Raw genomic sequence first — 26,997 nt, forward strand, 5'->3', positions numbered from 1 at the left:
GGGGGCGTTTCTAACCTTTTTTATACCTTGACTCCTAACAGCACCCACTTTAATTTCTTTTCTCCACCCCTTACTTGATTCGACTTCACCGACCAATTAGGGTGGCGTTTTTCTGCCAAACATCCTTTGGTTGACGAGCCCGTGACGATGTCTCAAATCCGGGAATTGACCCTGAGTGATAGTCTATTGTTTTTCTTTTGCTAGCCTCTAAATTAATCCCCTTTCCAAATTTTTAAGAATCTACTTAATATTTTAATCTCTAGCCTCTCACATACAATTTCTTATTACTAATCATTTCTGTTTTACTTGGCTAATTGTTTTATATCACAACTGTAATTCTTTTATTATTTAGTTCTTCAAACACTTTTTTTGTTATATATTTTACTTGGATGCAAGAATATTTTTCTTTCTTCTAAATAATTCATCTATTAGCTTTTATACAGAGGTTTTATTATATTTTCTCTTCATGTTACACCATGATAGCTGGGAATTCTACATTCTTAGAGTATCAGGGTGTAACAAAGGTTCCCCCCTTTAAACAAAAAAAAATTTGTAAAAAATTCTTTTTTGAAGTGTTCCTCCTCTCATATATACGGGGTTCCCCCTTTTATTTTTATTTTTTTTGTACTTTCCTTCCCCCACTCCTTTTTTTTTTTTATTCATTATCCATATACTCATAACTGATGTACTTAATTTCTTTAGTTTTTATTTCTCTTCCCTTTTCTAACCTTGCAGAAATTTACCTCTGATTTAACCTTAACTACTTTTGATTTCCTTTCACAGATTACCTCCTTATGTGATGATTCCTTCACTTTATTCCCGTGGGATTCATGATTCCTCTCCTGAGGCTCATTTCTCTCTTCCTTACATAACTCTGGAGTTTGCCCCTTCCTTGTAAATTGTCTCTTTCCCAATAGGTATATTTCTTTCCTCATGTAATCACATTTAAAGGTCATACCTTGACAGGAAATCTCTGCCTAGGATCAGCTTGATGTGTGGAAGAGAGGATCCTGGTAGGATCAAAAACTCCTGCCAAACACATAATTTGAACTCAGGCAGGTATAACTTTAGATTCACAGACCTAGAAGCAGGAGTCATGGAAGTTGTGACACCCGATACTCTCACTCGTTGTTTAAGGTGAGTGATATTATCTTTGGCATGAGGTTCTATTTTCTTGAAGTAATCCTCAGATATGATGGATGATTGAGCTCCAGTGTCCAGCAAAGCATTGCAGTATCTTCCATATGCACTCGCCTTCACTTCCATCTCGTAAGGATGCTCCTTTCTCCCTTGTCCCTTTTTCCATACTCTGTTTGTATACATATGTGAATCTGAATCTCTGTCATGACCTCTACCAAAGTGCTTCTTGTTAAAGTAACAGTTTTGAGCAAAATGTCCCAGTTTGTTACAACTGAAACATCTTGGGCACTCTCTACCGCCTCTTTGGTCACTAGCTTTCCCTTGATTTTGAGGAATAGCTGTTGCTTGTTGTGGTATGATTTCTGATAGCCTCTGCATAACTGAATCTAATCTATCAAGAAGGGGTTTTTGCAGACGCTCAACTTTCTCTTTAACCAACTTAGTGGTTTCCTCAGTTCTGCTATAATCAGGCTCTGGGGTTCTTACAGACAACGTTCCAAATTGTTTCATCACCTCATTTGGAGTATTTTGGAGTATTTCTCTCTCTTGTTTCACAATATCCCTGATTTTATCTGAATTAATATAAGACTCTGTCAAATTGTTTATCTCCTGCCTATTGTCTTCTTCTAGTCTCTCTCTTGTCTTAGATCTTTCTCTCTTCTCCTTACTCTCTTTAATATGTCCTTGCCCCTTTTCAGAATTGCCCTTCTCTTCAATTATGTTTATTGACCCATGAACATGTGCGGGACGGAGGTCTCCGAGCATTTGTTCACGTTCCTTTACAGCATCATAACATTCTCTTAAATTGGATAATCTCTTATCGAATGCTGTTTCCTTCAACTCAGGTTTGACTCTCTGTCTGAATTTTTGGAAAATGGCCCAGTCGAAGTGAGGCTTTTCTTCACTAAGGACACTCAGGGTACTAGCTATTGTCAGTAACCTGTTATGGAACTCAGCCACACTTTCCTTTTCCCTTCTGAGAGCACCTCTGGAGCTTCCATAAGTTAGGTCCCAAGCTTCCCAGTTTTGAGAACTCAGAAATTAGGACTGTCTTAAATCAGGAGTAATCCAGGGAATGGGGGAAGAATACAGGAAAGCTTTAGCCTTTCCCACCAGTTTACCTCGGAGTAAGACTAGCAACTGAAAATCAGTCCATCCTCCAACTCTTCTAAGCTCTTCTATATAACTAAAAAAATTTAGAACGTCATCAGTGTCCTCGCCCGAAAATTGTGGGAACACCTGCTGTAGATTAATGCAACAAAAAAATTCGCTGTTGTTCATACCTAAACTACTGGAGGGTTCTTTTGCTAGCCTCTAAATTAATCATCTTTCCAAATTTTTAAGAATCTAATTAATATTTTAATCTCTAGCCTCTCACATACAATTTCTTATTACTAATCTTTTCTGTTTTACTTGGCTAATTGTTTTATATCACAACTGTAATTCTTTTATTATTTAGTTCTTCAAACACTTTTTTTGTTATATATTTTACTTGGATGCAAGAATATTTTTCTTTCTTCTAAATAATTCATCTATTAGCTTTTATACAGGGGTTTTATTTTATTTTCTCTTCATGTTACACCATGATAGCTGGGAATTCTACATTCTTAAGGTATCAGGGTGTAACACTAGGGTAGAAGTGGAGGAATTTTTTGAGGCTTTAGAGAAAGAAACTGACATAATGAAAAATGAAAAGTTGGCCCTTGTTGGGATCTAAATAGCAGAGTAGGAAATGATTGTCAGACATACAATATTTTGGGAAAATTTGGAGAAAAGAGCAAAGCTAATAATAATGGCAAATACCTGTTGGATTTCTGTTCAGGACATGGACTGGTTATTACTAACACCACGTTCCAACATAAAAATGTGCACAAATTCACGTGGATAGAAGAGGCAAGGTATAAGAAAAGTCTCATTGACTATTATTGTCGATAGTGATGTTTTCTCCCTTGTGCAGGACACCAGAGTGTACAGAGGATTTGAATTGGAAGTGATCACTATTTAGGCTTGAGCAGGATAAAATTGAATTTCATATTGAAAAGAAAAATATGTAAGAAAGTTTTAAAGCGAATAAAAGTTGAGCAACTCTCAGATGTGAACTGTAGACTAAAATACACAAAGATTATTGAAGAAAAAATGAAAGAGTTTGAGAACAGGAACCAAACCTTGAAGATTCAGTGGCAAGCCTTGAAGAAAACCCTGATTGATTCAGCCAGAGAGGCATGTGGTGAAGTTGTCTGCAAGGATAGGAAAATCAGAACTCCATGGTGGATACAAGTAAAGAGGTAGTGAAGGAAAAGAAGAAAGCATATCAAAAGTTCCTGGCAAATAAATCAGCTTTTGCTCTTAGAGAATACAGAGACAAATTTATTACATCAAATGTTACATCGCCAAAGTGAAGCCTATTGGCTCTTTTATTTAAGTAATTGATGGGTGCACCTTTTTTTGACAACTCGTATAGCAAAGTATATAAGTTCTTTTCACTATAACCTTGGTATTACCTGGTCTACCTACTCATTGATGAGACCTCAATAAGGGTCGAAAACCGGTCTGGGTAGTGACCCTCCACCCAGAAATGTATAACATCATAATGTATAACAATTTCAATATAATGTACAACATCATACATCTTCCAGGAGATGTGTTGTACATTATGGATAATACTAAGAATAGTGATCAGAACTTTACCCACCTTTGCAATGAGTTACCGTAGTGTTGGGCTATGTGCTTTAGCTTACGTTACAATCCGCCGAAATTTTTATAGTTACTATATTCGGCATAAAACTCTTTGATTCTGATCTTTGAGTTTCTTATTCGGCTTTGAAATAATATGGGATTTCATATCCCCTTCATTTAAATAATGGAATTAGAGATGATAAAGGCAACATGAAAACTGGAGAAAAAGATATCCTTGAAGTATGGAGTAATTATTTCGAAAAATTGCTAAATGAAACAAACAGTGATAGCACAGTGGTAAAAAACACAATAGACATACAGTCAGGAATGCATATCCATACTTGAAGTAGAAAAAGGCATCAAATGCTTGAAATGTGGAAAGGCAGCAGGAGTACATGATATTCAACCAGAATTGCTCAAGTATGGAGGTATAAAAGTCTTACAGTTGCTGCGCTGCATAGTTCAGAAGGCCTGGACAAAGCGACGAATTCCTGATGATTGGAGTAGAGCTCATAGTACCCATATATAAAAAGAGAAATAAAACTGAATTTGAGAATTATAGAGGTATTTCCCTACTGAGTGTTCCTGGTAAGATTTATGCAAGTATACTTGTGAAACGGTTGAGAAAAATTGTGGAAGAAAAGCTTGGTGAAGAACAAGCTGGATTCAGGCCAAATAGAGGCTGTCAGGAGCAGATCTTCACTTTACGACAAATAGTTGAAAAATCATGGGTATATAACAAAGATCTATATTTAATTTTGTAGATCTGGAAAAGGCATATGGCAAGGTGCCAAGAGAGAAGCTGTTCAATATGCTACAGTTATATGATGTCAATGGGGCATTATATCAAGCAATACTTAGTCTTTATTTAAGTTGTAAGTCAGCAGTTAGAATTGAAAGAAGTACAGGAAGATGGTTTAATATTAAATTTGGTGTGAGACAAGGATGTACATTATCCCCTCTTTTATTCATTTTCTATGTGGATCACATTATGACGGAAAGTGGTATTAAACCGGATATCAAAATTTGAGATGTTAATCTCAGCTCTTTGCTTTATGCGGACGATGTTATACTTATCAATAAATCCACTACGAGTCTGCAAGATTCCTTGACTAAATTGAATAACTGATGTAATAGGTATGGTATGAAGGTCAGCATTAAAAAGACAAAGACAATGAAAATAGGCAGAAACATTGTAAATATCAACGGCATTGTGAATGGAGAACTTATAGAACAAGTAAAACATTTCATCTACTTAGGCACGATTTTTAGTGAAGATGGTAAATTAAATATGGAAATAGACAACAGAATCAACAAAGCTGGTATGGTAGGAAGTCAACTGAATAAATTTATATGGAATAAGAGAGAAATTATTCAGAACACTAAATTAGCTGTATACAAGACAGTGTTCAAACCAGTTTTAACTTATGGATCTGAGAGCTGGGTCAGAAGTAAAACACTTGACCAAAGACTAGAGACTGTAGATATGAGAGTCCGAGGATAGATTAGGGGGCATAACAGATGGTATCAATGGCAATATCATATTAAGAACAAGGATATTAGGAAAGAACTTGACATTGTCAGCATCCAGGAATCTGTTAGCAGAGCTAATCTGAGGTGGTATGGTCATTTAAACAGAATTGGACAGGAAAGATTAGCAAAACAAGTGTTCTCTACCAGGTTGGCAGGTAAATGAGCCAGAGATAGAAATATAAGATCTGATAATTTTTATATATAATATTTATATAGTTTCATAGTCTTTATAATTTTTATAAAGACTATAATTTTATAAATTTTATAATATCATAGTCTTCTACTTCTTTCTTGTATGTTTCCCATTATTGTTTGCATTTGCACTTTTTTTCATGTTGTTGTTGTTTTGTGTTCTTCATGTTTGTTCCTGCCAATCCTTTCTGTTCTGTTGTCAGTTTGTGAAATTTCCTGCTATTTGCTTTCTTTATATATGGTTCATTCCATACATTGACATTCTTTTGTTCTCAGTGTATGATTTTCTGCCATTTTCTTTGTCTACTGATTGTGATGTCATTTGTTAGGAAATTTAGTTTACTGTTGTGAAGGTTTGGTCTTTAAACTTTCTGTAATAGGGAGATTAAATAGTATTGGTTCTATGGGACTTAAGCTATGACTTATCCGTAGCTTGCTACACCACATTTTAACACTTTATCCCATTCTATCTTCTTTTTTAGGTTCAATAATCGTGTCATGGAGTTGGCTTCTTTGAAACCTAATTACTGTTTATGATAAGTCAGTTAATTCTGTGTGCATCTGCTGTGTCTATGAATTATTTGTATTCTACTGGCCAGTTTGTCTGATTTGTGGATGAAAAACCTGAGTTTCAGAAGGGAATATAAAGCATACCACCTTTTTATGAGACTGGCTCACTTTAAGTTTAAATGCCCTAATAAATGTTCTTCATTTTTTAGATGAGATTCAAATCCTGGTCTTTACTACCAGAGGGCATCATTAGTACCAACTGTGCCTCATAAGCTCTAAATATTGTATATTTTACAGAATATATAACAGTAAGAAGAACTTATAAGATGTGTGTATAATATATATACAGTCATATCCCGACCTACGCGAATCTGCAGTTACGCAACTTTTTATATGTATGTATTCCCGTCCCGCTTCACGCCTCACCACTAGTCGTATCTTTCAGGCGCCGTCCGCATTCGCCAGTGTCGCACATGCTGTGAACAAGCACTGATGTGTTTCGTCAGTCTCCATTCATACATGATTTTTATAGTCTACAAACCTTGCGATTGTTTAATGTTATGTTCTTGATAAAAATTTTATCACATAAAAAATAATAATGTCATCCAAAAGAAGCAAGTCCGATTCCTCTACAGCTAGCAAGAAAAGAAAAATATTGACTTTGGAAACAAAACTCAATATTATTAAGGATTTTGAAGGCAGAATGAAAATTTGTGAGCTAGCAAAGAAGTTTGATCTACAGGAATTCACAGTAAGAACAATCATAAAAGAAAGGTTTACAGATTTTGGAGGACATAGATTCTAATGAGGAACGAATTCTAGCCACAAGGCAAGGAATAAAAAAATCATTAGCTTGCTATGAAGATTGCGTGACAATTTTGCGTGACAAGAAAAAGACATTATGCCGTCAGATGAATCTATTAGATTTTATGAAACCATTGACATCGAAATAACTATTTTTTATGTACGAAAAACTACAATTATGATTATATTTCTTAAAAAATATAGGTGTTTTTGTAAACCTTTGGTCCCAATTGTATGTTTTTATATATAAATTACATGCAAAATTATACCCTGAGTTACACAAATTCGACTTACGCGTTTTTTGTTGGTCCCGCCTACCACGTAACTTTGGGGTTTTACTGTATATATACAGTCATACCCCAACTTATGTGAATCCGCAGTTACGCGGTTTCATATGTGTGCATATTCCTGTCCTGCTTCACACCTCACCACTAGTCTTATCTTTCCGGTGCCGGCTACATTCGCCAGTGTCACACATGCTGTGAACAAGCACTGACGTATTTCGAGTGGTCTCCATTCATACATGATTTTTATAGTCTACAAACCTTGCGATTGTTTAATGTTATGTTCTTGATAAAAATTTTATCACATAAAAAATAATAATGTCGTCCAAAGGAAGCAAGTCCGATTCTTCTACAGCTAGCAAGAAAAGAAAAACATTGACTTTGGAAACAAAACTCAACATTATTAAGGATTTTGAAGGCTGAATGAAAATTTGTGACCTAGCAAAGAAGTTTGATCTACAGGAATTCACAGTAAGAACAATCATAAAAGAAAGGTTTACAGATTTTGGAGGACATAGATTCTAACGAGGAATGAATTGTAGCCACAAAGTAAGGAATAAAAAAATCATTAGCTTGCTATGAAGAAATTTTGCTTGACAAGAAAAAGACATTATGCGTCAGACGAATCTATTAGATTTTATGAAACCATTGACATTGAAATAACTTTATTTTTTTTTTTATATATGAAAAACTACAATTATGATTATATTTCTTAAAAAATACAGGTGTTTTTGTAAACCTTTGGTCCCAATTAACTAATATTTTGTATGTTTGTATGCAAAATTATACCCGAGTTAAGCTAATTTGACTTACGTGCTTTTTGTTGGTCTCACCTACCGCGTAACTTCGGGTATGACTGTGTATATATATATATATATATTTTATCTTTTGTAAAATGTGCTGTTATGAAAATTTTTCTAGGAAATTCTGCATAGGTAAATACTTTAAAGTAATAACTTGATTCTTTTTTTCCATAAGGGAGGATTAACAATGTGGTTGATGTTTTGATTATGAGAAGTAAACAGATACAAAAGCCAGTGATGGTTGTAGGAACAAATGATAGGTTGGCAGAGCTGTGTGAGGAGAAAGGGATGTATTCGAGGGAAAGAATGGAATTGTACAAAAGTGATAGATTGGATTTTAATGGGTTTGGTGTGAGTCAACTGGAGAGACTGCTTCTAGGAGGAGGAAGTGTAATGAGTAATACGAACAAAAGATAAAAGGAAATATGTGATGTAGATCAGGAGAGTGAGGCTTGTGAATGTAGAGAGCTTGTGAGAGATGAGGAATAAGAGAAAAGGAATGCGAGATGGACTGACTGGGAAATGGGGGTAGAGTGCATTGAAAGACCTGGCATGAGGCAAGTGTGTTTTGGAAGCAGTAATGAATGTGTGCATTAAGATAGGTCACCATTGGAATGGGATGGCCCTGAATATAAGGGGAGTAGTTGAGTCTGAGGAGATATATGGATAAGTGGTGATTGGGCATTGGAGACAGGTGCGGAGAAATTGCAGCTGCCAGGTGGTTATGAGTTTTAGACCTAAAAGTAAATTGCTGTGTTTATTTACAAATGTCAGGAATATCAGTTGAAATTGTTTCACTGATTGAGTATATATGTCCAAAAATTATAGGAATAAGTGAAACATCATCAGATAAGGATGACTCTCCTGACTGGAATTGAAATGGAGATTCAGTGTTTTTTGTGATGATAGAGAAGACAAGAATGGAAGGGATGGGCTGTTGATGATGGCAGATAAATTATATCTGCACAAGGTAAAGATGCAAGGGGAAGATAGGAGCTGTGGTTTTGAAGCAGTATAGTTTGGTAAACCACCCATACTTACGATGATAAACAAACAAACACTATTTAGTTGGATGTTGCTCAAGATGAAGAATTGTATAGTCAACTTGGGTTGGTAAAGAAGGGAAGGGTGATCATTATGGGTGATTTTAATGATGGTATTATAGATTGGAATGAAGACATAGCATTTGGAAATAAAGCAACTGAATTTCTCAAGAGACAGTGCTAGGATTAAATCTTAGATCTGGTCATATCATCAAAGGATGTTGCATTTCCTTCCAGTTGGTGATAATGATCATGAAGTGATCACCTTGGTAGTGGTGGCCAGCCATGTGAAGACTTCTGTGAGGAAAGAATATATGTGAAACTACAAGGCCAGTGATTATAAAAATCTTAGGAGACAGCTTGGAGCTATAACATGGAATGAGGAATTAACAGGAGATAAATGCTGGGAACTGAACAAGAGCTAATTAACAGCAGCTATGTGTGAATGTATTCTGAAGGTCAAAAGGCTTAATAACATAGGTGCCTAATGACAAGAGATAGCTTGGAGCTATAGCATAGAATGAGGAGTTAAGTGAAAAAGGAATAAGAATTTCTTGGGGACTGACCAAGAGCTATTTAAATAGCATCAATGAATGAATGTATTGTGAAGGTCAAAAGGCGGAATAAGATAGGTGCCAAATGAAGAGATTAAGCATGAAATATGGAAGAAGACACTGTGGAAGACACAAGGTAATAATAATAATAATCAATTACATGAAGAGTGTAAAGAGCAAGCCAATAATGATAGCAAATGTGTAATATGAGCAGAAATTAGCCAGTGAAATCAAGAAAATTTCTAGTTCTTTCAGTGACAAGTAGAAGAAGGAAAATTTTTATTGTAAGATGATGTTAATAGATGGAAATGATAGGTAACTGTTGCAGAGAACATAGTTGAGGTATTCAGTGGGTTGTTCATCATGGTAATTCATCCTCACTAGTGTGTTGTTTTGAGTAGCTCGAGTGTGATGGGAATTGGAGAAGATGAACTGCTGGCAAACAAACAAGAGGTATATGCAAAATGAAATAAACTTAATATCAATAAGGCAATAGGATCTTGATGATAATACCACTGCATGTTTTATGGGAATGATCCAGAAAGCTAACAGCAGCCTTGGGATATCTGTTTAACATGTCATGCAACAGCACAAGTGCCAGAGGAGTAGAAAGAGGGCAAAATTGTTCCATTTCACAAAAGTGGTGATAAGGCTAAAAATTATAGGCTAGCCTGTATCTGGAATTGTAGTTAAAGTGTTTGAGAAGTTGGCAATATGGCAACAGAGATGGTCTGCATTGCATGGGCTTGTTAAAGGTCATATTTTACCAACCTACTATTATTATTACTCAGGTATCTCCATCGAATCAGAAAACTCTTCATGGGAGATCCATTTATTCACATGCTAGCCATCATTCACACAATACCTATCATACTTCTCTTTAAATTCATTCACTGATGAAGCATCCACAACCACTTCTGGCAGCCCATTCACCACCCTCCAAGCAAAAATCGTAGTCCTAATACCCCTTACTAACCACACTCTTACACAACTCTTCTTTAATAACTTAAATGTCTCCTCTTCTATTATCCATCCTCTTTTTTGTCTCTCAGCTAATTTTTGAAACCTACATACAGTCAGTCTGTTTTCATAAGGAGCATACCACAGACCTGCCACAATCTTTATCACTCGGCACTAGATCCTCTCTACAACCTCTTCATCACCACAGAATCCGGGAGTTCCAATTTGTGCACATTAGTCAGATGTTGCCTTATTAAAGCCTTATATAGGGGAGCAATAACCTCTCTATCTCTGCTTGTTAGTGTGTGTTCTTCAACAATCATGTAATCTGATGTGCTGTTTTGGTTAACTTTGCAATATCTGTAAACTTCAATTCTCTCTCCACAATCACACCCAAGTCCCTAGCCTCATCAGTTTCCTGCAGTCAGTTCCATCAGTATGGTACAAAGCTTCTGATCTCTCCCACATTAAACTGGCAGCCATTTACCTTTGTCCATATTGCTAGGCTAAGTCTTCCTGCAGGATCTGTCATCACTTTTATTTACCATTGCTCTTTCCAGTTTAGCATTGTCAGCAAACAACTGAATATTTCCTATCAAATCATTTCCTATCAAATCATTTCCTATATCATTGATATACAAATTAAACAACAGAGGATGAAGTACTGAGCCCTGTGGTACACCACTGGTCACTTGCCTTCTCCTGGACTCATCTCCTCCATAAACCACTCTGATATCTCTCCATCAGCCACCCTCTAATTCAATTCACCAGATTCATATCCATCTCCATTTGTTCTAATTTGCGTAACAGAATTCCATGTGGTATTCTGTCAAATGCCTTTGCAAAATCCGGCAGAATCATCGCGTAGCCATTTCCTTTAGAACCATTGAGGTTCTGCAATATTTCTTCAACCTCCATTCTCCTGTTATCAGTGTCACATCTTGCATTGCAATGTCACCACCTAGATAGTACACTCCTGCAAAATGCTCACTCAGTAATTCAAGTATTTGGTTTGGTTCTGTAACCTCCACACCATCAGCACTTTTTAAAGTCATCCTTCCATAGTCATTTCTCCCTTTACTGAGGGTTTTTGGTTTCATCAACTAGTTTCTCTCATAATTAACTTTGACCTTCCTTATCATACCAGTCAACCCCTTCTTGTCTGCACCTTATACTGCCCATAGGTATGCTGATTACTTGTTTCTTTGTAATCCCTCCACAAATTTTTCTTATATGCAACTGCTGCGTAATGAAGCTATTCATCCATCTAACTCTTACCTGATTTATCCTTCTGACTCTAGGTATACATTCAGATACTGCTTTCTTCAAACACCTCTTGACCACTTTCCAATGACCCAACAATATCTCTCCCCCTTCACATTCGTATGCCATTGCTCTGCTTAAGCTGTTTCCTCAGAGATGTATAGATGAGAGATGTACCTCATACTTATGTATGAAAACAAGATAACAAATGTATTGCACAAGAGAGAGATGCATAATAATAGATGAGAGATGTACCTCATACTTATGTATGAAAACAAGATAACAAATGTATTGCACAAGAGAGATGCATAATACGGTGGTATACTTAGATTTTGCAAAGTCTTTTAGGAGATTAATACACAACAAGTTGATGACTAAATTGGAACCGATGAGGTTTGACAGTTAGTGAGCAAGATAAATGATTGACTGTCAAGTATCAGCAAGTTCCGTATGGGAACTTGGTATCCTGAAAGAGAAAAGTCACTAGTGGTGTGCTGCAGGATCTTTTTTGGGGCCATTGTTATTTAACTGGTATGCTAATGATATTGAGATAAATCTAACTGGGGATATGCATTTGTTTGCAGATGATGATGATGCAAAATTGGGAAGAACAATGAGGAGTCAAGCAGATGTAGCCTTATAGGAGGATTTCAATAAATTGTATGAGTGGCTGTGTGAATAGAACTATCAGTTCAGTGTTGCAAAGTGTAAAGTTCTTAAATTTGGTAGGCAAGGATGGGACAGAAAGAATATACTTGGAAGGGAAATTTTAAAGGAAGTAGAGAAGATGTGAGACCTGGAAATGGTAGTGGACAGAGATCTGAAGTTTAGGGATAACAGCATACCAGTTGTGAAGTCATTACATTGGATTAGGGCAGTAATGCAGGGGACCTTGACATGCAGAAATAATAAATAATATATAATAAATAAAAATATATAAAAAAATAAATAATAAACAAAGAAATAATAAATGATTCCATTGTATAAGGCCGTGCCCAGGCCTAATATGGGTTGTGCACAGAATTGGTCACCTGGGAATGTGTGGTCTGAAGACAGAAATGCAATTTTTGGAGCCTCATGAATAGGAAGAAGAGAGGAGGTTTTATTGAGATGAAAACAGACTAAGAAGGATGTGAACAAAAGAGGAAGGAGCAGTTTTTCCTTGTATGGAGAGTGGTTGAGTGGAATGCATTGCCTGAGAATTTAATGAGTGTGGATACTTTGAATAATTTTAGAATATAGTAACAGAAACAAAGAAAAAACAAAAAGGTACAAAAGAAACAAACAACTATATACAAATCTACAGTGGGATAAAAAAAGAAGAAAGAGCAAAAGCAGATATAATGATTATGGTACATAAATCCCTAAAGAACAATATTGTATATTACAACTATTTGAATGAAAGACTAATAGAAATTAGTCTCAAGACATTAAGAGGCCACATAACAATAATTGGTGCATATGCACCAGAAGAGGGAAAAGAAGAAGACAGTAATATATTTTATAAAGAATTACAGAATGCCATAGATAAAACAAACAAAACTGACTATTTACTGCTAGCAGGAGATTTAAATACCAGAATAGGAAACAAAAAATACAAAACAAACATAGGTAAATTTGGCGAAGATACATGTAATCAAAATGGTCGCAGATTGCACGATTTTGTCATTTATAATAATATGAGAATAATGAATTCAATGTTTAAACACAAGGAAATACATAAATATACTTGGTCAGCCAGAGGATACAAATCAGTAATTGACTACGTTATCACAAATTTTAAATTAGCGGAGTTAATTTTAGACGTAAGAGCATATCGAGGCTTTGAATTAAACTCTGATCATTATATGGTATCAACAAAAATTTGTTTTAAACCAAAGTGGCTAAAAACACATAGAATTGAAAATTCTTACCAGCCGAGCTACAAAATTTCTTCATTACAGGATCCTCAAGTTAGACTACAATATCAAAAATGCACAAACTTCAAAACAGAAACCACACATGAATCAAGTGACATAGAAGATGAATGGGAAAATTTGAAACAAATTCTCACAAAAGCAGCAACAGAAACCTTAGGAACAAAGCACAAATGGATTAGAAAAAGAGGACTACGAGACTGGAACAAAGAATTAGAAAATATAATAAAAACCAAAAAGGACAGTTACCAGAAATGGCTAAATTCCAAAACAATAGAAGCAGAAATAGAGTATAAAAGAAATAGTGCAATTGCAAAACGAGAAGTAAGGAAAAAACATAGAGAAAGATGGAACAATTTCGTAATAGAACTAGAAAAGGATTTATTTAAGCCACAACCCAAAACCTATAAAGTAATAAAATACATGAATAAAGAAATAAAAGAAAAGATAAAAATACAAACAATAGATTTAGAAAAATGGGTGACCTATTTCCAAAATCTCTGGACAGATGAGAACAATGAATTAAAATTTTATAAGACAAAGAATGACCTAATAGAAAATATCACAATGTTAGAACTGAAAAATATAATAAAGAAGATGAAAAATAGGAAAACGCCAGGAGAAGACAATATAAATATAGAACTATACAATGCAGGTGAAAAATTTAATGAAAGACTTCTGAAATTTTTTAATATGGTTTGGATGTCTGGAAAAACCCCTAACTCTTGGAAAAAAGCACTGGTCATCCCAATCTATAAAAAAGGAAATAAAGACAATTGCAATAATTATAGGGGAATTAGCCTGCTGAATGCAGGATATAAAATATATGCAGGAATATTAAAAGAGAAACTAAGCAGCATTGTAGAAAACAAATTACTAGAAGAACAAAATGGCTTCCGAAAAGGCCGATCCTGCATAGATCCAATTTTTACTTTAAAATTATTAATAGAAAAGAGAAGAGAATTTCAAAAAGAAACACGTGGCGTTTATTGATTATGAAAAAGCATTTGACAAAATTAGTCGACAAAAATTGTTTAAAATATTAACCAACTTAAACATACCAAACCAACTTTTACAATCTATTCAAGAAATATATACAGGAAATAAAATAGCAGTTAAATTAGAACACACCTGAGAATGGAAAGATATATCAAGAGGAGTACGACAAGGATGTACTCTCTCACCTCTGCTTTTCAATATATATATAAATGAAATATTAACAATCTGGAAACAGCATAACCCATTTGGTATACAAATGACCCCGCAAATGAAGATAGAAACAGTACTATTTGCAGATGATCAAATAGTATTAGCTACATCAGAAGATGACTTGCAAAGATCATTAAAATCATTAAATGATATCTCAAAGCAATATAATATGACAATATCCAAAGAAAAAACAAAAATAATGGCATTCAAAGGAGAAAACCCAATAAGAAGTAAAATAGTGATAGATAATACAATACTAGAACAAGTAAACACTTTCAGATACTTGGGATGTGATCTATCATACGAAGAAGAAAAAGACATAGACACTAAAATATCAAACTTTGTCAAAGTAAATGGCATAATAAATAGTATATTTAAGCCATCCGTAGTACAAAAACACACTAGAATCAGACTATATAATGTCTTGTCAAAACCAACTCTACTATACGGAAGCGAAACATGGACCATGAAAAGGAAAGATGAAAAACGAATTCAAACAGCAGAAATGAAGTTCCTCAGAAAAACAGCTGGATATACCAAGTGGGACCACAAAACAAATGAAGAAATCTTACAATCCCAAAAAATCAAACCAATTAATTACTACATAAGACAGTATAAACAAAAATGGCTAGAACATTTAAATCGAATGGACAACAGCAGACTACCAAAAATATTATACAGATACAAAATAAGTGGAAAAAGAAGAATCGGAAGACCAAGAAAGAGATGGCATGAGACCGGAACAGGCCACATGGCCTATATTCCATGATAGGAAGAAGAACTTTGTGTGTGACGGTGTGCACCCCTGTGATGAATGTTTTGACTCCTTGGTGATCTTATGTTAATATTAATAAAATAACTTTTACTGCTATGCAAAGTTTCACAGAGAAAATCAGTACTCTATTATCATGGTTACTTCTAACAGTAGGGACTAACATCAGGTGTTTTCTCTTTGAAGCTTCACATATTATTATCAAATGCTATTCAATACTCAACATCTTATACACATTTATTTTAGCAAGCATGCTGGAGAAAGCATTCTTTACCTCTGGGTTGAAAAAATTCGTGACTTTTTGCAGAATTATACCTCTGAGGTGTCTGTTTGGAATGAAAACATTGAAGATAAGGATGTGCAAACTGGTATTAGTACCTTAAATGTAGAATCAGTTAACTGTAAGTATTCAGTTTTGACAATTTAATCAGTACACAAATGGCATTAATCACTAAGTTCTAGTGCACAGACCACTTTTTTTTTACGTTTCTTAGTTTTGTAGCACTGCAGTTTTTTTTTCTTTTCATTATGTTAATATCCTATGTATACCATCATCATAATAAAAGAACATGAAATTAAACATTCAAAAGTAAATTTGATATAATTGCATATAATGCCATTTAACCAGATGCTAACATGTATATGTCAGAAATACAACTTAATGAAGAAGTGAAATTGTTTACAATTTGTTCAATAAAAATTACTTATAGATTAAATATATGAAACAATTAGGCCTGTGTAACCCTATTAAGTGGTGTTTGCATCCATAGTGCTAGGCCACCCAAGGAATGCCATTCTGAGTTTGAATCTAGTTGCTGATGAGGAACTTTTTTCTCAGCCCTGTCTTTGACTGATTCCTGAGTTAGTCTCAGGCATGGACAAGCAGATTTTTTCCTCCCAGAAATTGAGATTTTTTTGCCCTGTAAAGTCGATAAAATTGACCATACAACTCACACTATTTCAGACAATAATATATTGCATTCGGTACTATGAGGTGGTGGCACTTGTGTGCTTGTCTTTACTGGATACTGTTTATAATTGGTGATAGTCTTAGGCCAGCTATTTCTAACTGGCTATTGGTGGCAATTGAATTTCTCCTCAGTCTCCAAAAGTTAGATAGGGTTAAAAACAGCCTCATCTACTCCCTATAGCAGGGGTGTTCAACCTGTCGATCGCAGAGCATTTTTGGTCGATCTCTTGTGTATTCTTCCTTACTTACAAATTTAATTAAAACAGAAAACATATTTTATTTATCATTATTTTGTATTATTTTTAATTTGCTTTAAGTGTATTGCTATTGTTTATTTATCTTTTGTTAAAATTGTCAAATCTGTAATTTTCTTAGAAGTCTGGGTAAATGAATTAATTTGGATCAGTGGAAGTCAAACAGCGAGCCGAGTGACTACGATTATAAGCAACATGTAAAAACTCAATTGTAGCTTAAATATTAAATATTCCAAAGCACATTACATCGATTTTTTACTTTGGTTAAGTCCCATGTGAATATTGTAAAAAAATTAACTTTGTTTGTCTCGGTATAGTTTGTATTAGATGTTTTTGTAAATAACTCTTTTGAAGCTAACTGTATATACTGCTTTAATAAGAATATGTTAGAGTGTTAAAAACAAAGGCAATGTTTTTGTAGCCAAAGCTGTACATGGCGACATTAGAAAGATTGTTATTGAAACTTGTATGTATGAGAAAGGCTTGCAGGCGCTAAGTGTATACATCTCTAAAGTTAGTCAGAAAGAGTTCAAACAACTTTCCGATGGCCGGCAACTTACAATCAAAAGAAAGACGAGGAGAACAAAAGACGTGCCGAACTTGAACTTAAGATGAAAGACTCATACTGATTCTTTGGGGGTTGCCAAACTTCATGCGAGGTCTCAGAGGAGGCCTAATAAAAAGGGACTGAAGCAAGCAGAAGGGGTCCCAGTTCCAGAATTACTGTCAGAGAGGAGGCTGCCTGGTCCAGAGTCACCGTCAGAGAGGAGGCTGCCTGGTCCAGAGTCACCGTCAGAGAGGAGGCTCCCTGGTCCAGAGTCACCGTCAGAGAGACTGCCCAGATCCATGTCACTTGTGAGAGGAGTTTCCCGCTTCCAGAAAGGAGCTTCTCGGTTCGAGATGTCGCTACAGAGAGACTACTTCTAGGCCACAGACAAAGTTTCAAATTGCCAAAAGGAAGAGTTACAATTGCCAGAGAAATGTTTCCAGGCCGGGTTAATGTCAGACATTCACCAATGTGTTGCGTTTTCATTACAATTTGATGAATCAGACGACTTCACTGATATTGCTCAGTTAATGGTATTTATTCGCTTGGTATTTCAAGATTATTCAAGTAAAGAAGAACTTTTGAAGATTATACCATTATTGGGAAGGACTAGAGGAGAAGACATTTTTTTAGCATTTGATGAATTTGTGAAACAACACAAACTTCTGCTTTTTAAACTTGTGTCTATTACTACTGATGGTGCTCCTGCAATGATAGGTAATAAACCAGGCTTCATTTCATTATGTAAAAACAGTGACAAATATCCAGATTTTTTAACGTACCACTGTATTATTCACCAACAAGTACTGTGTAGTAAAAGATTAAACACAAAAGATGTTTTGGATATTACATTTAAAATTGTAAATTCTGTTCGAGGAAAAGCCCTGCAATGGCGGTTATTTAAATTACAGGCAGATAATGATAGGGAACTTCTGTTGTACAATAATGTTCACTGGCTCAGCAGAAGTCAATTTTTAGAAGGATTTCTTGTATCAATTAATGATATAAAAATTTTCTTGATAAAAAAGGAGATTTATCTACAATTGAGTTATAAAAGATGGTCGTTACACTTATCATTTTTAGTAGATTTCTGTACGAAATTAAGCAATTTAAATTTAGAGTTACTAGGTAGAGATAAAAATTTAATTGACATGTTAAGTTCAATAAAAACTTTCCAACAATACTTACTTTTATTAAAGAAAAATATAAATGACCCCAAATTTAGACATCTCCCATGCTTATTAAAATTTTTTGAACAAAATCAAGAAATGCTTCGCTGTAATTTAAAAGAATTTATTCGTGAAATAGAATTAGTTGAGGAAGAAATAAATTCAAGATTTAAAGATTTTAATAAACTGAAATGATTGTATCTTTTATCAATAATCCATTTCAAGAAAACTTGAACATCACAGAAATTTCAAATAAAATTAGTGGGCTGTTTGATATAAACCAAGCTGAAGTAGAACTTGAGATAATAAACATTCAGAATAGTTTACATTTAAAATCAATAAACAATGAAGTCATTTGGAAGTATGCACATGAAAAATTCCCAATATTAACTGATATTGCACGAAAAATTCTGTCGTGTTTCGGATCGACATACTTGTCAGAATCCGCTTTTTCAAATATGACCATCATAAAAAGTCAATTAAGAAACCAAATTACAAATGATCATTTGGATGATTGTCTGCGATTGGCCACTTCTTCATATCAACTTGACTATGAAAATATTGCGAGGTCCAAACAATGCCAAATTTCATATTAACTTTTTTTTTTTTTTTTTTAATCAACCAGCGTTTCCTGTAACTTGTGTTTGTAATCAATCTGTTGTTTTTTCTAAGTTTGGTTTTCCAAAATAGAGAAATAAATATTTATTCCAATATATTTTTTTTTTTTTTTGTTGTATTAAAATAATTAAAAGTGATAAATAAATTTTTAAATACACAAAGTTTTTAGTTGTGTATTTTTTTTTAGTTGTTTATTTTTAGTTGTTTATTTGTGCATAATCAGATATCAGGTTGGGGGGGAATGTGATCTATATAAGAGAGTAGATCGCCAAATAACTTATATATAAGAGAGTAGATCGGCGAATAACTTATTATAGAAAAGTAGCTCGCGTAGTAAAAAAGGTTGAACACCACTGCCCTATAGGGAATAAAAGCGTCAGAAGTTTTTTTTTTAATGTATGAACTTTAAAGCTATCTATCTTTCCCTTGGTTAGGCTCGATTGTCTGTTACATGGTTTTGTAGAAAATAGATTAATGCTGCGATGGGGATGGTAATCCTACCTATTTAGTTAGCTGTGTCTGTTAATGCATGTATTCTATGGGTGCTTTCTGTCTTGCTTGCAGGATCAAACACCTGTGTTTCCAAGAGAAAGAAACCCTGCCACCTCTGCATAAGACCAGCTAAAATAGACCTTAAAAAATTTCTTTACATACCAGACAATAATTTAATCCTTTTCACTACATATTTACCCAACTTCTTGGGAATGGCCTCTTTTTTCCCCCTCCCCTTCTGTTCTGTATTAATCCTGTAAAACTCTGTCTTCAGTTTAAAGATACAGGGTGATCAAAATTAAAGTATTATCCCCTGTTTAAGGCCTTGCAGATGCTGTGAAACTTTGCAGAAATACATTATGCTTCATGCGGAAGCAATGTCTGAAAAAAAAGATAGTTCCAAAATTCACTGCCAGAATATAATGTCAAAAAAAAAATCAGCTAATGCCTTTTTATTTCCATACAGGGAGTAGGCGAGGCCGTTTTAGCACTAGCTGACTTTTGGAGACTGAGTGGGCAGTTCAATCTCCACTGGTAGCCAATCAGAGATAGCTGGCTCAAGGCTATCGCTAATTTAAGCAGCCCATAGTGAAGAGACAGTTCAACAAGTGCTGCCATATCATGGTTTCTAACCCTAATGCAACATTTTTAATGTCTGAAATAGTGTGGATTCTATGGTCGATTTTCTTGCGTTTTCAGGATGAAAAACCCGAGTTTCCAGGAGAAAAAACCTGCTTGCCCATGCCAGAGATTTACTAACTCAGGAAACAGTTGAAAAAAGACTTAGAGAAAGTTCCTCTAGTCGGCAACCAGATTTGAACCCAAGTCTTCCTTCTTGCAGTCAAGTGACGTTGAGTGCAAATGCCACTTCCACTGAGCTACACGGGCCCTTATTTTAAAAAAACAAATCAGCCAATGCTTTCTTATTCCCTTATAGGGAGTAGGAATGTAAATGCAATAATTTTTCTGTGTGTGTAAGAAAGAGAAAAGCGACACAAGCATAAATAACACATTTATATTCACTTCCATTATGCATTCAGGGGTTATACTGTTCAATGTATTGCTCTTCCCAGTATTCCACAAACTGCATCCTTTGCAGTGTGTGTGTGTGCAGTGGCAGAATGCAGCTGTTTGGGACTAATGTTGCATACATGCTGCATTATGCTGTCTTTCAATGCTAGCAAGCATCAGGATGATCCTGATAAAAACTGTCTTTGAGAAATCCCCCAGAGCCAGAAGTCACAGGGGATCAGATCAGGTGAACAAGGCAGCCATGCAGTGGGAAATGCACAGCTGATCACTCTGGCTTCTCTGAAATGTTCCTGAAGAATCTCCAACAGATCGACTGATATGTGGAAAGGCCCCATCCTGCATGAAAATGACTGATTCCATGCACAGGTGCTGCTGTAGCTGTGGTCCAACAAAATTGTTTATCATAATATGATGTCTTGGCAGTAACTGAGCAGGTCACAGGACCTGACTGGCAAATGTTTTCAAAGGAGAATGGTCTAATGATAAACAAAGCTGTAGACCTGCACCAGACACTAACTTTGGGTGAATGCAAAAGAATTTGTTGGATTGTATGCTGGTTTTGCATAGCCCATACATGGCAGTTGTGGGTATTTGCAGCTCCGTTCAGGTGAAAGTGAGCCTTATTTCCCCACAAAATCATCCACTACCCCCCACCAGCATCCAACTCCTCTCGAGCAAGGAATGTTAAAACGAATATCATTCAACTTTCGCAACTCCTGTGTCATGATTATTTTGAATGTGTAGAAATGCAGAATCTTCTGTAGAATTTTTCAGATAGTTGTGTAAGTCACATCCATATGTCTTTATACAGCACATGCACTGCAGGAACTAACGCTGTTATTCATGGCCTGCTCTGCAATGGCAGTAGCAACTTCATTCACTTGTGAATTGATTAGTTTTGCGACCTCTGCCACATCGAACTCCCGGCAATCCCATTTCTTCAAAACAACTAATCGTTCATCGCAGAGCACATGGAAATAGTGGACCTTGTCTACATTTGTTCAGCTAACAAAATTCATATACTGCAGCAACAGCATTTCACTTGTTTAGGTAGTACCATTTCATGGGTAAAGCACATTGGGGCAAGTTCAGTGCTATCACTGTGGATGGTGTTAACAACCAAAATGAAAGGTAAAATGCCATGTCTATCTTTTTAAACCCTCCTGGCACCTGCCAAGTTGCATGATATGCAAATTCCATGCATTCAGTCTTTACAACATCCCCTAGTGGTGAATTTTGGAGCTATTTAATTTAATTTTTTTTTTTTTTTTTTTTTTTTTCAGATATCGCTTCCTCATGTATTAGTGCAATTTTGCAGCGTTTGGATCACTGGATGGCACTCCATGTGGCCTTAAACCGGGATACTATAATTTTGATCACCCTGTATTTATTATGCCATCTCTTTTTTGAGTATCCATCAAATCTACAATATACTATTTCTAACCCTCTCCCCATCATGAATATTCCAAAGTCCAGATATTGCTCTAGCTACTTGTTTCTGAACTCACACAAGAATTTATGAATTATAATAGAAAGCAGTTGATCATATTTGATTGCAGTAGACCATGTTTAGTCTTACCGATACCTTATACATTTGCACAACCACACTTTTTTCCCCTACTGGTTTCTCTGTTCCTTCTCATAGCGGCAGCAGTATACTGTGTAGCCTTTCACAACACCTACAATGTGTCTTCTGAACTTCAGGTCACTGGTGAGAAACACACACAGATCCCATATCTCATCTGCCTCCTGAATCTCATTTCTTTCAATACAGTAAATCCTTGAACTTTGTGCTTATCATTTAAACTACAATCATGCTCATTTATCTAAACTAAAAGTCTATTTAAATATTCTTGAAGGTAGGTGACACCAGTATCTCTCTGTCTTTCTCTCCAGCTTTGCAACAGTAGGGTCCAAGAGCAGAAACCTGTGGTACACTACTGGTTAACGTTCTTTTTTGGTACACTGCTTCACACACACAACTGGTATTGTTCATACAGTCATTCTTTAGCATCCCTAGTGCTAGGATACAATGGTATAAAGGATGCTCTGCAACACCTAGAAAGGAGATTACTGCCAGAGGAACTAGAAATGAAGGAATCTTGAGGTCTCTGAAATGCTGAGTGGTTAGTTGTTGGTAAAGCTGTTGTAGGAATAGATGAAACATCATATATTTTTAAAGAATATGCAAAACAGGTGGTGGCAGTACCTTTCATTTAGTTATTTAATGAAAATCATGCAATGAGAAAGATCCTTAAGGAACAGTAAGAATGATCCCTAAGAAAAGGTGTGATGGATTGACCAGGCAGATAATCATCTCTCTTTCTCTCTCTCTCTCCATCTTCCACAGCCTCTACACCAGCTTGTTATGCAGCAGGCTATCGCATGTCTTTGCCAAGTCCAGGAATATCAATGTATATGAGTCTCCCTTATCCAGTATATTTGTTGCTTCATCATAAAATGCATGTAGATTGCTAAAAGGAAGATCCCGTATGAAGAACCCTTCACAAACCCATGCTAGCCATTGGAAAATCTTTGTTTATCAACCAAGTTCCCTATTCTTCTTCTTCTACCATGTATCTGTTCTAGCACTCTTATGTTGCACTGGTATTGTTTTGCTTTCTTACCATTTCTTAGGGATCCTTCTCATCACATGATTTTCATTAAGCAACTAGGGGAAAGGCACAACTATCTGTTTTGCTTATTCTCTAAAAATACATGATGTGTCATCTATTCCCACCACAATTTTATTAACAACTCACCCACTTCAGAAACCTTAGATTCTTTTGCTTCTAGTTCCTCTAGCAGTCATCTCCTTTCTAGATATTGCAGTGCATCCTTTATACCATTATGATATACACTAAAAAAGTGATCATTAAATAATACCACTATATCCTATGCCATAGTCACTCTACTACCATAGTCATTTGTCACCCTTTTTCTTTAGGCCAAATGGCCAGTCTCATTTCACATTGCACTTTTTATACCTTTACCATGCTTGTTGCTTTTCTAGAATCCAGCTTATATTCCGTTGTTTATCAGACCACTACTAAATGTCTTTTATCTCCTTTGTAACAACTTCTTTTCCCACACTGTTTACACAGTTTCATTGTTCATATGCTGCATTCCTATTTTTTATTCATACAGTTCTTCATATACAATTGTACAACATATTGCTTTTTTCAGATGTGTCCTAACCGTGTTGTCAACCTTCTTTTCCCACAATTTGATTATCCCAAGGCATTGATGTTAGCTGATTGCTGAGTTCCCCATAATCACCCAGCGTATAATTCCGCATACACTCCCTCTTGACTACTTTCAAAGTAAGCACTTTATAATCACTTACCAGCTGGGCTGATACTTCATTCACAACCACACCCCATTAGGATATTACTAAATCCAACACTCTAAAACCTTGTGTTGCTTTCATCATATGCTGCCTAACCGTATTTATTAAGATTTGGTTGATTTCTGAGGGCTGCTGCTGATTCTAAAACATTAGACTCCTTCAGTCATCTCAACAGCCTACATCCAAGAATCCAGTTTATGATGGAAAAGGAAAAGAATAATTGTTTACCCTTCCTAGCCACCTTAGTTACATGCCTTCCTAACGGTACGCTTTCCTTCACTGTATATAGAAAACCCACGCACACAGGCAGATACATTCACAAACTCTCCCACCACCACCCCTCTCAACAATATGGCATTATTAAAACTCTAACCAAGAGAGCCCACAATCTTTGTTCCAGTGGAACTGCCCTTACAACTGAGCTTGACCACATACACAACACTTTCCTCTCCAATGGCTACAGTGATCACAGTATTAAAAAAAATAATCAGTTCCTCCCCATTCCCCGGTCTCCTCTTCAGAAAGAGTTTAGAAATGCCATACCCTACATCCGTGGCACATCGGAAAAAATCGCCAAGATTTTAAAAAAGTAACCTACACACAGCATTTAAGCTCCACAGCAAACTTGCTACCCTTATCTGTTTCACAAAAAAATCAGCTCCCTACTCTCTCAGTGCCTGAAGTTTATAAAGTACCTTGCTCCTGTAAGCTGGCGTACTTTGGACAGGCAGGCAGGTCAGCAACCATCCGCCTGGAGGAAGACAAGTCATACATCTGCAACCATGACTATGGTCAGTCAGGCCTGGCTGACCATGTCTTGGATACAACCCACAGGATCTCATGTAAAAAAAACCACCATGCTCCACCACAGCAAATTCAAAAAAGAGAGACTATTTTTTGAATCAGCAACATCCCTCAGAAATCAACCAAATCTTAATAAATACAGTTGCATTAAGCTTCCTAAGATTTGGGAGGGAAACACTTATCATCAGAGATCCCTCCTTACATTCCAGGCCACCTACAACTGCCTTTAGAGGGCGCTCTACCTAGATAGGACTTTAGAGTCACCTATGTGGTTGGGCTTAGTATTGTATGGTATTTGTGTATATGTTACATTAGTTTTTTTTGTGTAATCCCTGAAGATGTCTCAGTGACTGAAACAAAATATAGGAAGTATTAAATTCTGTTTTAATCCTTTCTGAGTGCTGTATACAATCAGTATACAGCACTCAGAAAGGATTAAATTAAATTAGATTAAATTAAATATACTTAAGTGCTGTGAGGACAACATGATGTCCTCACAGCACTTAAGCCTCTACACACGGAATCACACCATCACCCATCTCACCAGGATGATATCCTAAAAACACTAACCCACATAGCTAGAGCGATTTGTTCCAGTGACAATGCTCTCACTGCTGAACTCACTCAACTCACTTACATCACACCTTCTTAGCCAATGGCTATAGTCCCCATAAGATAGACAAAATACTAAATGCTCTCCAGAAATTCCCCCCTTCCCCACCCAACTGTCTACCACAGAAGACTAAACAAAACTGTCACCATCCCATGCATTAAAGGCACATCTGAAAAGATATCTAGAGCGCTCAATAAACATCACCTACACACTGGATTTAAACGGTATGTCAAATTAGCAACTTTCATCCATTCACCCAAGGACAGAATCTCTTCTTTATAACATCCAGGAGTCTATGAAGTGCCCTGTTTGTGTGAGCTTACTATGGACAGACAGGAAGAGCTGTGGACATCCACCTCAGTGAACATAAAAAATACATCCAGCACTATCACTGTGACAAGTCAGGTCTAGCAGACCATGCTTTGGATACCCCTGCACACAAGATCAATTGAAAAAAACAAAATTGTTGCACAGAAGCTTTTATAAGTGAGAGAGAGAGAGAGAGATTGTTCTTGGAATCAACAGAAGCCTTGAAACATACTCCAAACCTCAACAAGTATGGCTGTATAAATTTGCCAAAGATTTAGGAGACAGTCATCTTAAGATCTAATTAACACCTGTTTTCTCTTCTGTTTTTTTCTCTCAATGTAGATGACTCCTAATTAGGACTCTAGTCTTTGTGTTGTCTCAAAGTTGACTCTAGTCCCATTGTTATACCAGATTGTTGTTGTTATTGTCTTGCATACTGTGATAAACTTGATAAACTGTTTTTGTGTTCTGAAGATGCTGCATAGAATACCAGCAAAATATCAGCATTAAGCTAATAAATAGTTATTTTCTTATCAGTCTGTGTTCTCATCTATACCGTCAAAATTAATCAACATGTAACCCAAACACATAAGCCTTTCCACACATTTATTAACTATATTATTAATTAAAACTTTAATAATGTGTAACTAAAATAATATCTTTGATAGTGAGAGGCAGCCCATTCAAGTTTGGACAATGAAGTAAATTTTCTTTAAATCTGCATTTTAAATAAACATTAAAATTTATAGTGACAACAATGCAGTAATCATATTTCAGACCATAGGATATTGTCATCTATATCTATTCCATGTTTTGCAAAGCCACATTTCTCAGATTGATAATATAAGACTGGTGTTCTTGTATTCTTTTGTCCACCGAATGTCCAGTTTGTCCAAAGTACAAAAGGTGACAGTCACAAAGAACTTGGTAGATGCCAGGAGGAGCAAGAGGAGAATATTTATCTTTGGAAGATGAGAACCACGATGATAGCTTGTTGACTGAAATAAATGTAGCCACTAGATTGTACTTATTAAGAATTCTAGAAATTGATTCTAAGATTCTAGAAATGTATGGGATAGGGACTCTGCATACTGTTTCCTTGTTATTTGAGCTAGGAATGTAAAAATCAAAAACACACTATGTAGTCCACCGTGAGAAGACATTTGGTTTCACATATCGTT

The 26,997-nt window shown here is 35.7% G+C and overlaps 1 protein-coding gene across 4 annotated transcripts in view; it reads left to right on the top strand.

The window, feature by feature from the left end:
• LOC150100873 (protein IMPACT-A-like) overlaps positions 1-26,997 on the top strand; it is a 172,672-nt gene that overhangs the window by 69,722 nt on the left and 75,953 nt on the right. For all 4 annotated transcript variants that reach the window (XR_016549170.1, XM_090401689.1, XM_090401688.1 and 1 more), the window contains exon 6: positions 15,906-16,060. Coding sequence is in view for 3 of the 4 variants with exons in the window: in XM_090401689.1 (XP_090257815.1) it covers positions 15,906-16,060 (155 nt within the window). In the remaining variant the exon portion in view is untranslated. The remainder of the gene's footprint in view (positions 1-15,905; positions 16,061-26,997) is intronic.

This window comes from Typopeltis vanoorti, chromosome 12 (assembly GCF_054136105.1).
Source record: "Typopeltis vanoorti isolate ZY-2024b chromosome 12, IOZ_Tvanoo_1.0, whole genome shotgun sequence".
In the NCBI taxonomy this organism is placed as follows: Eukaryota; Metazoa; Arthropoda; class Arachnida; order Uropygi; family Thelyphonidae; genus Typopeltis; species Typopeltis vanoorti.